Genomic DNA, 12,267 nt, shown 5'->3' with positions numbered 1-12,267 from the left:
GGAAATGCATTTCCCTGTGCTGACGTGTAAAGAACTCTGCTGAAGCACATATTTGTTTAAATTAATATGGGATGTATGCTTATTCAAATAGCTTTGAAGAACAAGGTGTACAGAACTTATTTTCAGTGGTGTATTCGGCACCCAAAATGCAAGGTGGAACTAAATATTGCGAAATGTTTGTGTAATTTATAATCGCACAAGATGCAAACAATACGTCATACAACTCTTCTGTTGTGCGATTGTCCCGAAAACAAATAGTGGATGTAGGACATTTTGCTTTGCTTGCTAACAACGATGGATTTGCTTTAAATTTTAACTACTCACCAGCTACTTTTAAAAGGTGAGTTCGGGTCTACGCACCTGAAAGCGAAATGGTTCTATATTTTTGCAGGCAGTTCAGCCTTGTCTCTGCTTGTTATCTGTTGTTAGATGATTTATTCATAATTATGTAATCCCACTTCATTCAATTGATAGCGTAACTACAATATGCTACAGATGTGATGGTGAGTGTTTATAAGGCGTGTACGGATATATAATATCAAGTATTTTAGATCCTATATATTCTATGTTCTGAATGTAAAAAAAAAGTTTATAATTTTCGGAATAAAATTTACGCGTTGTTTTGCAGTTATTTTTATAGAACTGTATGATCGATTGACAGGAGATTAAAAAAAATCTGTGTGATTGCAAAAACGGTTCTGTTAGGGGTTTTTTGCGCTTCCGTTTTCTTCACAAGGAGAAGAATCACTCGGGTGATTATTCTCTGGCAGGCTTGGGGGAGAGGAGAGGCGGGATAATGAATAGGGTTAATTGTGGGAATTCCCGCGCACACCTCCTGCGGAAAACTGCCGCACCCCCGTCCATCGGGCTCGGAGACCACCAGTTTGCGCACGTTCGCCTGGGTTTCCTCCTGGAGACCAGCGCTGCCGGGTTGCTTTGACCTCATTCGAAGGATTTATTTCCCAAAAACGTATTCGTCAGCTTTCCTGCTCACAGTGCAAACAAGACAATACACGTTTGGACGAACTAGCTGATGCGTGATTTGATGCATGTGTCGCAGAAGCGTTTACCAGTGCCAGGGTCCGGTGAAATAATCTGAGGTTGTCGAGGATAAAAACAAGAAAACAGTTTTTAATAACTTTCAGACATAGGTTAAACTGTAAGAATGCGGGATGTGATAAGCAGTTTACGTCATCATTTCGGGCTCTGCGTAACTGATGCAGCGTTCTTGATTTTTTTTAGAAGGTTCAATTCTCTAGTTATTGTGTCATTTCTATTTGCTTATTTCTTTCTGCTATTTAAATTACAGTTTATCCGTTTTTGAGAGAGGAGTATCTTATTTGAGAACGCGATTCGGCTGGTGCTTTTCATACCCTCTGAAAACTCTTGGTCTGGCGGCGCATTTACACTGTTGAGCTGCGCAGCAGAAACAGCTGCGGGCAGTGGTGAGTCACGTAAAGCACAAACCGGCTATTACAAGGTCTCCTGACGTCGACTTCCTAAACAACTGTTCCCTAGGCTATAAAGCGACGTGTCGAAGGACAGACTTCTCTACCCAATAGTACATCTGAGATTGCTTTTAATATTTTCTGTTGTGCCTGTTGCTGTTACTAAATATATTGTTTATAAATGTAGGAAAACATAAAAAGGTATTAAATAGCTTGTTATTTTTTTAAGATAACCTTTATTTTCTACACCACCTTTACTAAGAAGCAGGGCTTGTTTGTAAAGCCAGGGATAGCTAGATTTAGATGATGCAATAACATGCGCGACCTTTACAGATCAAAGCGTTGCAGCGGCAGTATATTCCCTGTGATCTTTTAACCCGTCTGCCGTTACAGCTTTGCGGTTTTTTTTTGTTCATAGATCTCATTCGGTTGAAACTGAAATGTTTCGCCCTTTTTTGCATGAACGGTGTACTTTTGCTTGGAATGAAATAGTGGGAAGCAGTTAAGAGGTCGAGCAGAAAGTTCTGGAACACAGTGGAGGTGTTCAATGTGTTGAGCTCTCTTCAGAGGGAAAATCATCCATCTGTCCATTTCTGATCGCTTTGTCCAATTTGGGGCCGCAGGGGACACGAAGCCTACCCCGGCAAGCACTTGGCAGGCAGACACAAAACAGGCAGACTCTCACACCAGGATCACTTTTCCCAGATGTAATCCTCGTTTCTAAACCAGATGCGAGGACAAACTAAAATGGAATTAAAGCTTTAATTTTTAATTAAACTTCAAAATAGAATTAAAAAATTTTGGTTAGTGGAATCGTTTTATATTTTCATTTTTGATTACACTTGAATTTATAGGACTGTGGAACAAAAGCTACTCAGCCATTTCGAAACATATCCTTGTTTCTTTCCAGTAATATCCAATAATCAGATCATTCTCAGATCAATTAGTGACTGCAACCAGACTCCCTGGATGGAATTATCCGTTGTATGCTGCAAGAGTAGTTTGAACTGTTGCAGTAAGGAATATAGGAGAATGCAGATTTGAATAGATCCTCACACTTGGTACCCAAGATTAATGCTGGCCTTTTATAACCAAAAAGAATGTAGGAGTTTGAACAAACTGAGGTTTGTAAATCCTGACATCTAAAGCTAGGGAGTTGTTAAACATCAGAATTTACAAACTGCAGCCTCCTGACATTTCAAAGGAATGGCTTCACCACCTAGAAAAAAAAAGGTTGCATCCACTCTTCCACATCCAAATATTTAATCTGGAATATTCTGAATTCCGTCTCATGATTCATTCCACACACCCATCTAGTGAGAGGATAAATTCAAGTTCTCAATATCTGGAATATGGTTGTAACACTAATTGCCAGTTTCCGTGTATGTTAACTTCGTTGAATTGGATTTTCTAGTGCACATTTGCATCAAGCACTATGCAACCACACAGCACTGGTTCTTTTTTAAAAGAAGAAAACATTCATGTATACAGTAGGGCAGATGTGAAAAGAAGTGTCATAATTGTTTGAAAATATAATTTATTGTTCTTTCACCTTTTTAACAAAAAAGTACAAAACAGTACAGCCTAGGTATTTGAATATCAAATAAATTAGCACTGTGAACAACACAGGCATTGGTGGACAAGGAATACAAAAGTAGAAATGGCTCAATTTCAAAGAATCAAGTCTTACAACAACCGAAGTCCTCTAAAAAAAACAAATTGTCCAATACATGGTGGTAATAGTGCATCAAGATTACACACTGAACAAGACAGTGTGAGCCATGCAGAAAGCATCCATTTGACATGAACATTTAAGAGTGCACAGTTATACAATAAAGGGCTTCAGTTGTTCTGATCTTCGTAACTCAACTTTGCAGAGCTGCCACTTTGTGGTTGAAACAGACTTGAGGTAAAAAAAAAATAATCTAGTAATAAACTGAAAACAAAGACATCATTAAAATGTATTCGAGTAAACCATGTTGCATTTGGACATTTCTTTGTTCCCAGGTACACATGTTGATCTGCTACCAAATCTGCTTAAAAAAAAAAAACAGTGCAACAACATGCATTTTCCAGAAGCCAGCTGCTCAATGCATTAAAACCCATTAAAAAAAAATTACTTCAGTGTTTTCACAAGCAAAGATCTGTAGTTCTGTGCTTTTCTGGACACCATTATAATGGAATTTGTTTTTAAAAACATTCACAAAGAACATCTGAAAGGCCACAGAGGAGTACAGGGCATTTAAATGCATTTCTCTAAATGCCCAGTCAGTACTGAGATAACCCCCCCCCCGCAGGTATGAAGTCCCTTTGATACTTCCCCAGAAAGGGGCTCTTTGGCTCTTTATTGTAGCCAATTAACCCTAACCTGCATTTCTTTAGGGGGGGGGGGGAGGAGAGAGAGAGAACTGGAGCACCCAATGCTTTCTCGGACCTGTGGAGGAAGTGCAGGCTCGACTGACAAGCCCAGACACCCTGGAGCCACGAGGCAGTAGCACCAAATGACCACACTGAGGGCGGACATGTTGGTAGTACTACCTCATGCTACAGGGCCTTCGACAAAGCCTGTACCAACAGCTGTTCCACGGACCCTGCGTTCCCATCCACGCAGACACAAAAGGCCAGGGACAGCCGGCTTCGCGGTGGGTCTGCTTGGTTCTCCCACCTCCAGAGGCACGAGGAGGAGCGGAGTCCAACAAGCGGCAAGGCCTGATCTACCGACCACATTCCCCCCTCCTCAACACTCCTCAATGAGAAGCTCCTCCGAGCTGTACAGTTTCTTCTTGATCACCCGGAAGCCGGTGCCGAGCTTCAAGGCGTGTTTGAGAGGAGGCGCCGCCGGAGACCGGGCGGCGAAGAGATCCTGGATCCTCGGCCAGATCCCCCCGGACTCCAGCCGGAGCACCAGCGTCAGCTGGAAAGTGGGCACGAGGCAGGGGTCCACGGCGATCTGCTCGATGCTCTGGCAGGCGTCGCCGTGCTCCACGTACAGGTCGACCTGCGCCCCCCTCAAGCCGCAGGGCTCGCTGGCGGCCAGGTGCAGCAGCTCCTGGCCCACGTGCTCCAGGAGCTGGCCCGGGATGAGCAGCCGGGAGCATCTCAGGGCGCCGCCCTTGGCCTCCGTCAGGCTGCGCTCGATCAGGCCCACCACCTCCGAGCACAGCGCCTCCTCCGCGGGGTCGAAGAACAGGTCCGACCCCGACGCCGAGGTCTGGTCTAGCTCTACGGATCCTAGAGAGGGGAGAAAGGAAAACGGGAGTCAGGATGGAATCTGGACCGGCGGTAATGTGCTGGCGGGTTTTCGATGGCTTTGGTTGCCCAGTACCATTAATAAGGGTAACTTATTTGGGCCTAATCGGTTAAAAAGCGACAGAAGGAAAAAAAAATATCCAGCCACCTAATGTTCCCTTTCGGTCTGTAGATGTTTAGGGAGATCACAGGCCAGAGTTTGCCTAACTGAACAATGTTAAAGCAACTGAGACGCTTCAATACATTAGAGAAGGATTTCTAAATCTCAACGCAAGAGAAGTGCAGGTAAGCGCGACAGAAACGTTTGCAACTCGGAAAAGACGAGAATCTCACCAGAATCTGAAAAATCACTCCTGCTGGTTTCGGCGTCCGAGTCGAAGCTGTGACCGAGGTTCGAGCCGCTGAAATCCGTAAGTTTCTGCATTAGTTTCCCCCACGATAGTCTCTTCGAGCTGCTGTCTGCCGTTGGTGAAGGAGGAAAACTTTCGTACGGGCTCAGAGGTGCGCTAAATGCAGGCATGACTTGTTCGAAGCAAAAAAAAAATCCAAGTCTCCAGTTCCGAGATCTTTCGGCTTCTCGATACAGCTATATAAAACACCAAGAGAGAAACAATTATTAATCCACAGCTACATACAAAATGAACATTTTAACGTATTGCATGGGTACGCAAAATCATCGATGCATCCAACAGCTTGAGCTATGCTAATCAAGCGAAAACATATGGTCATTGTTTGTACCATGCAAATTGGACTCGAAAACATAAGCATAACGCATGGAATTAAAGTGAAGAAACAGAAGTGCAAACAAAACGAGGTAATACAATACTTACAACGTTGAAACTGGGTTGCGGGTATTCCTATCCGGCTGAATTCCTAATGCCCAAGCATAACGTATAAGTGCTGGCGTCGCGTACCACAGCTGGTACTGCGCAGACTACGGGCGCAGGGCCGCTTAAATACGACACGGCCGTCCGAGCCCCCCCCCCCTCGTGCGCTGACTTTTCAGCCAATCAGCCTCCAGCGCACGTTTCCAACGTTCTGTCCTGCCTGGTAACATTTCTCTCGCCTGTGGAAATGGGGGGTGGCTGCGACCCCCAGCTCCCCGGTTGCTGCTGTAAGAACAGCGCGAGTCTACCCCAGTTTGCACGTAGGTTTGAGGGAGTGCGTACTGGGATGGTAGTGAACCGGGGTTTTGTTTTGTGAGCCGCGAACGGGCTTTCATGCAGTTATGTGTTACTGTTTCCGAACCCTTAAAGCGAGACGGCTAATAAAGAGAGTATACCGAGTGTTTGTAATTGCATGTACTATAACTCTCGGTTGTAAACACGTTCAGCGGTGTCTATATCCTCCAGTCCAGCAATGTGAATGAGCACTTTTAAGATTTTTCCCCATTAAAGAATGACACGATGTTGCATACTAAGCACTACCTATATGTTATCTGCACGACGACGTTTGTTACCGGTTTTCTAATATTTATAATTAGTGGAACAAATAATGCACTCTGATGCAAACCATAGAAACCTACGTATAGTTAAGTATTGTAATGCGTAAAAATTAATCCAACCGTTTTATCCAAAATGAAAAGATGAAAAGGATTTTTACCTTCAACATTTCTCGTAACGTGGTGTTTCGAATGTGTTCGATATTTGCTTGAACGTATCGATCTAAAAGCTCATGCACATTCGGTTTAAAAATGTTAAACTCTGCTCTTCGTCTATCAACATTTCAATTTATAGGAAAACTTGGATATTACATCAAGCGAGTGTGTTGAAGCTGCAAGTTTGCAGATAAGTTTATAATGATTTCTGTTGTTAGACACGAAGTAACTGCAGTAAACACACTACTTGGTATAAACCTGAACGCAGTATGGGACAGACAGCAAAACCGTTAATGCATTTAGCCGTTTCTTCTTGAGATTGTCTTGTACTTGAGAATATTGTTAATCTAGAACCGGTCGATAAATGCAATCAATCACATTAGTGGGTTAGGGTTTCTCCTTGATAGCGAGAGCTGACACGGCGTGAAACAGCCTTAGCTTGCTCCGACTAAAGAAGACTGCGGCTGGTCCTACTGCCCACCATTTCAGAATTGATCATTGTCTTCTCGCTCGTTTTATCTGAATGAATGATTTTCATTTAAAACCCCGCAGATAAATTCCTACCCCACACTTGTTTTAAAAAGGTAACAGGCAACGGAATTACGTTAGCAGGCGATTTCAGAAGTTCAGTTTCAGAGTGAAACTTTCAGAAGCCTCTCGGAAGGTTAAGGTAAATCGTACAGTTTTCGGGTTTTGCGTCTCACATACATGTTTAAAATCTCAGAATTAAAGCTCTCGAGACACTAAGAGAAGCACAGTGTTGTGTTTAATGACGAAAAACGACCCTCTGCTTAAATTAGACATAAATACACTGTGATCAGTTCATCAGCTTTCTGTTTAGGTAACGTATCGCGGAAAGAAGATTTGCTAGCAGTCACACCAGACACCACAGCATTTTAATAGGCTACAATGTCACAAAAAATCTCTGTATTTTGGAAAGGCTTCACCTTTTACGCAATATTGGGAACAATACATTTGTATTACACCTAATATATATATTTTAAAATCTATACTTTATCTCAGTCTCTGTTTTTTGAATGCAGTGAGGGTTAAACATGATTATGTTCACCTTCCTGTGCAAATTGAAGGTGCTTATATTCTTCATGATTTATTTTACCCTTTTCTTTTGGCATACAAACAAGTTACCTTACTGTTGAAACACCCGAGAACGTTCTGTTCATAGTTCTTGACGTTTTTTACGCTATCAGGGAAGAGTTTTACAGCTCTCGGTGTTTTATCATTATTGACAAAGTGAAGCAGATAGCACCAGTCTGCATTCCGTGTACAAAATTGTGCCCCTTTTTTTGCTAGGGATGTCAGGAGCAAGGGTAAATAAATATCAGTAACCACTTCTGTTGATGTTATGTTCTGACCAACTGCTTACAAGTCTAAAAAAAATACTGTTTAGGGTAAGATTGTCCTAAAAGAAATAACTCCTGATCTTGCCGAGGAGCTCCGGCATTTATACCTGAATTATTATGTACTTTTGATTCATCCTGTGTGAAAGGGGAACAGTTGGTACTGGAATGACGTCTGCCATTTGCCCTCACACTAAAAGGTGTGGTGTTTATTTTAAAATACAAACCGAAGCGTAACAAGTATGCAGCCTGCTTCTCTTCTGATTTCTAGACGCGTCGCGGGAAAAGAAGTTAGTGGCGTAGTTTTCTCCCAGGAACGAATTATGTTCATGTATGCTCCATGGGGAAGTCTTGTAAAATGTTTGATCTCATCAATACTTGAAAAAGTACACTTCAGGTGGTTAATGGGGGGCATTAGAGAGTTTGTGTTCGTGGGGTGGCTCACAAAAAGCTCTGTGGCCTCACCTGTTTGCTACTGTTTGTACCAAAGAGACATTGCCTCGTTGGAAAAGTTGCTGTAAGTGGCTTTCAGGACACTACAGGCCATGGGCAGTTGTCGAAGTGTAACAATATGTTTTAGTTAGGCTGTTCGAGTTTACCTTCCACACACAGAGAAATACAGCATATCAAAATAAAAGATAACATGAAGGACAAGGCCCAAATTGTGAGGAGCATTGATTAATTAAAATGATTATTGTAACAACAGTAATAGTAATGTATTCTAGGTTTGTTTCACTCACTTGGACAATTAGGAGAGGGTGTTTTCTCCTGTTGGCTATTGTGGTATTCAAAGGCATTTCTTCTTATTGTATTTTTTTCTTAACAAGCCCATTGTTGGAAGCGGTTAGACAATGTATAGATGTAGGGAAGCACATTGTTAGTTCCTAACTAAGGAGATGGGAAGCATAACATTTCCCTCCTGGAAATCAACTGTTATTTTTTTTCAGACAGCACTGCAGAGGTAAGGGGTTTTGACGTTCGATTCTCAAGCAGTAAAATGCCTTTTGGAAAATCTCCATACCTTTTCATGTCCTATAAATGTTGCTATTTTCAAGATGGGCTGTTTCATATTATCTACGTTACATCTGAGCATGAGGAGCTAGAAGTATTTGGAAGCCTGCCATTAGCCACAGATGTTGTGGCATGTGACGTTTCAGTCTGCAGTACAGTCTGTGCTGTCCTGTACTGCAGTAAGAGGAAACCCAAAAACAAAAACACACTTTCATGCAGCCTGTGTCAGTATAGCATGATATAAAATGATTCCAAGTGTATTTCATATGTAATAATAATTGCATTATTAAGAATTCAATTGTAAACCACTTAAAGTACAGCAATTTACTGTTCAGGATTTTCACTGATCTGGGTCATTCTGTGTAAATTACTTTTTGTTTTTCCTTTGGAGGAAAAACAAGGCATTAATTAATCAAGACAATCTCATTAATTACCCAGTAATGTGTACACATTTAACTAACCACATAAAGCATTTTTAGGACTTTCTGCGGGTTTAGGACCCAGGAGCACCCCAGTGCAGCTCTGGGCTGGCCTTTTAGGGAATGGCTAACAGACATCTCAGAGACCAAATGGAACAGTACATTCTGTTCAGTTTTGCTGGCCCCTTGGCTCTTTGTCATTACAGAGTATATATTACAAAGCTGCAGGGTGTGGAGCCATACTCTCCATCCATGTAAATAAAGGAAACTGACTCCAGAATGTATGAGTGCATAAACGTTTAGCCAAGTTCAGCTTCTTTGCTGTAATGACAGAGAACCCAAGTCCAAAAGTTGTATCGTTCAAAATCCAAAGAAGAATTTATAAGCCCTGATTTAACGTATACCTTTATTTTCGATCTGATCCCAGTATGTTTATGCAAGCAACTTTCTGAGAAAAGACAGTATGGACATTCTGAAGAAGGAAACTCCGCTGTAAAATGTGAATTAAATTCCTACAAACTGGACACCCTGGGACATGCTTTAAGATCGGCGTGTTAGATGTATTTCCCAAATATGGGCGAAAATAAAAATGTGCAACAAACCTGAAAGCAGCTAACTTGATCAAATAAACTTGTTACCACATTTTAAACAGCATTTAATCAGCAACTTTAAACAGCATCTAGAATAAAAGCAAAGGATCTGAAAATTGGACACATGGACTGAACATGACTTTCTTTGTGTGTGTGTTATGTGCTGGCCTCCTTCATGTCCCTTCTCTTGTTTCAGACCCTTGTTGCTGCTGGTGAGCAGCAGCTGTGGAGACCTACTGGGGGAGGAGCAGGACTCAGCAGTATGAAAATCAGCGAGAGATGGTGCAGCCATGGGGAACCACAGTGTGTTATTTCTGCAAAAGCAATCATTCAGCCTGGGCTTTTCATTTGTGCACAAGAGGGCCCGCCACACCATCAGGAATCTGCACAACAAAGAAAACTGAACTGCAACTTAAACCTCACATTGTTCAAAGGACACGTTGTCAAATCTGGCATAATTCTTTAAATTTGCTTAAAGCAGGACACATTTTCTTTTTTCATTGCTGTAGTTTTTATTCAATGTTTTTTTTTTAAAGGACAGGCAGAAATTGTGCACAATGGGAAACCAAACCAGCAGTTCACTCTGTCTTTAAACACCAAGCACTTTTTATCAGCCCCTGAGTATGAGATGGTGTGTCATACTGTGAAGTAACTTTGCAAGTTATTTTCAAGATCAGTCTGGTTACTCCCACTGCTGCCATGGAATCCCATCTTAATAATTCATCACAGCTTTCTGTATCATCTACAGTTTAAAACGTAAACATAAAAATAAACTTTATCAACTTGAACCTCTCGAAACGCCGAAAGGGGCTGAATAATCTTCTCATTTGTACCATCTCTGATGTTTTCTGATCTCTCAAAAGGAACTACAGAGTCTGGATGCAAGTCCTTTTAATTAAGCCACTGCCAGTGACTGAACAGCCTGCAGAGAGAGCTGAAACTGTCCGTCTTCCTTTCTGTTGTATAAATCGTTTCCGTTCAGCACTCGCACTTGTTGACACTGCCCTGGCCTGTTATGTTATTTACATTTTTCCTGTTTGTTCTTCTGTACCGCAGATGTGTTAACCTCTCCTCCAGATTGTAAATGAGTTCTCTGCTGGTTAAATAAAGGACTATTGCTATTAAGGAATAACAACAATTATACTTCTTTTACGGTCCCACCTGGGAAATTTACTTTGCAGGCAGGTAAAAGACAAACTGTACAGTAACAATTCACAGTACATTTAACACGACATTAATCTTTTAACAGAAAAACGAGACAAAAAAACATACATGTGTAAAACTAAAGTCAGATTTTCATCATTCTCACCATGCAAATGTACTGTAGATGTCATAGTTGGGTCATAAGTGAGTGAATCGGATACAAACAGTAAATAGACACATGTTGAAAATATAAGTCATTTAAACTACACTGAGCAGGCTAATGGCCATGGGAATACAAGATTACCTAGTTTTTGCTCTTAAATCTAGTCTAAATTGGCAGCCTGATGGTAGGAGCTCAACTACTGCTTGCATCTCACAATACACCCAAGTATCTCAAGATGGATTCGGCAAAATTTCACCCTGCTCTTCAAGCGTACTGTGGATGAGTGTGAAATTAGCTTTGCAAATTCAGGTACATCTTTGAGTCTATTAGGAGATGGGAGGATTTGGGGAATTTGTGACCTTGAGTGCAACAGTAATGGATGATCTTTGATTTAAACCCGGAAATTAGAAAATAAAGTGTGCACACATTCATCAGCCACGTTCTGATCATACAAACCTTTCATTCAGATTACACCTTCAAGCGTGTATAAAATGTAAAGCTTCTGGGTGACGGGATATTGCTACATGCTATATTGCTACATGCATTTGTGTTGGTGTGAAGTAGTGATTAGATCTAAGCTCAGGACACTGCAGCTATACTCTGCTATACGAATGTGCTTGATTCTTTTTGCATGTTACAAAAACACCAGGCAGTGTCTAATGTCTCCAATGTCCATTGCTTGGGATAAAAGCATTAACCAAAAGAGAACACATGTTTAACCACAAATGTAACAGTGGTCTGGGGTGAATAGTAACAAAATTTAAATTATGGTTATGTAATTTAATTATGTTTTAAAAGAATTACACAAGTGGCCTTTTTCAAATTGGATAGTTCTATCAAAATTAGTTTCTTTTTTGCAGTGAATCAGTTAAGGGTCAAGCTAGAAATTTTAAAATTTTTACGCTTTGTTCAAAACATAAATGCAGGAAAAGTCTCATTCTTCTACATGTTCTTGGATTGTTATAGACTGATGTAGAAATTATTCATTTTTGTGTTCCTGTTGTAAGAAACCTATGTTGAAACAAGAAGGCTATAAAAGGTCAAGGATCCTTTCTAGCCTCTTTTTATGGCTCTGCCACAAAGGAGGTCACCCCAAAACCACATTACAGTGTTTGCACTGTAGATAAACCACTGGTGAAGAGGTAAGAGCAGGGATCTGTATCAGCCTGCAAGATACAAAAAGAAGTGGAGGTTAATTCAATGCTGAAAAGTAGAAAGAAGAAACAACATGGAAAGCCTTCCTGGGCTCCACACTCAAATAATGCTTTTTTTTGTAGTGTGGGAACTAA

The 12,267-nt window shown here is 41.2% G+C and overlaps 1 protein-coding gene and 1 long non-coding RNA gene across 2 annotated transcripts; one reads left to right on the top strand and one right to left on the bottom strand.

The window, feature by feature from the left end:
- Positions 1-2,968: 2,968 nt before the first annotated feature.
- ddit4 (DNA-damage-inducible transcript 4) lies at positions 2,969-5,633 on the bottom strand. The gene is made up of 3 exons (XM_006630275.3): positions 5,528-5,633; positions 5,031-5,283; positions 2,969-4,679 (listed from the first exon to the last, which is right to left on the bottom strand). Exons 2-3 carry the CDS (start codon positions 5,215-5,217, stop codon positions 4,186-4,188), a joined length of 681 nt encoding a protein of 226 aa, XP_006630338.2. The 5' UTR covers positions 5,218-5,283; positions 5,528-5,633; the 3' UTR covers positions 2,969-4,185.
- A 69-nt stretch (positions 5,634-5,702) lies between these two features.
- Positions 5,703-10,793, top strand: LOC107077299 (uncharacterized). The gene is made up of 2 exons (XR_001478341.2): positions 5,703-5,844; positions 9,869-10,793. It is a non-coding gene; the product is annotated as an uncharacterized lncRNA (long non-coding RNA).
- Positions 10,794-12,267: the final 1,474 nt, after the last annotated feature.

This window comes from Lepisosteus oculatus, chromosome 4, assembly GCF_040954835.1.
Source record: "Lepisosteus oculatus isolate fLepOcu1 chromosome 4, fLepOcu1.hap2, whole genome shotgun sequence".
Lineage (NCBI taxonomy): Eukaryota > Metazoa > Chordata > Actinopteri > Semionotiformes > Lepisosteidae > Lepisosteus > Lepisosteus oculatus.
The sequence above is the reverse complement of the archived record's forward strand: the minus strand, read 5'-3'. Positions and strand labels throughout refer to the sequence as shown.

Excerpts from the sequence above, each read along its gene's own strand:
- ddit4 (XM_006630275.3), bottom strand. The coding sequence starts at position 5,217 with ATGCCTGCATTTAGCGCACCTCTGAGCCCGTACGAAAGTTTTCCTCCT. Across the intron at positions 4,680-5,030 it reads GAGTGATTTTTCAGATTCTG|GATCCGTAGAGCTAGACCAG; the intron begins GTGAGATTCTCG and ends TCCCCTCTCTAG.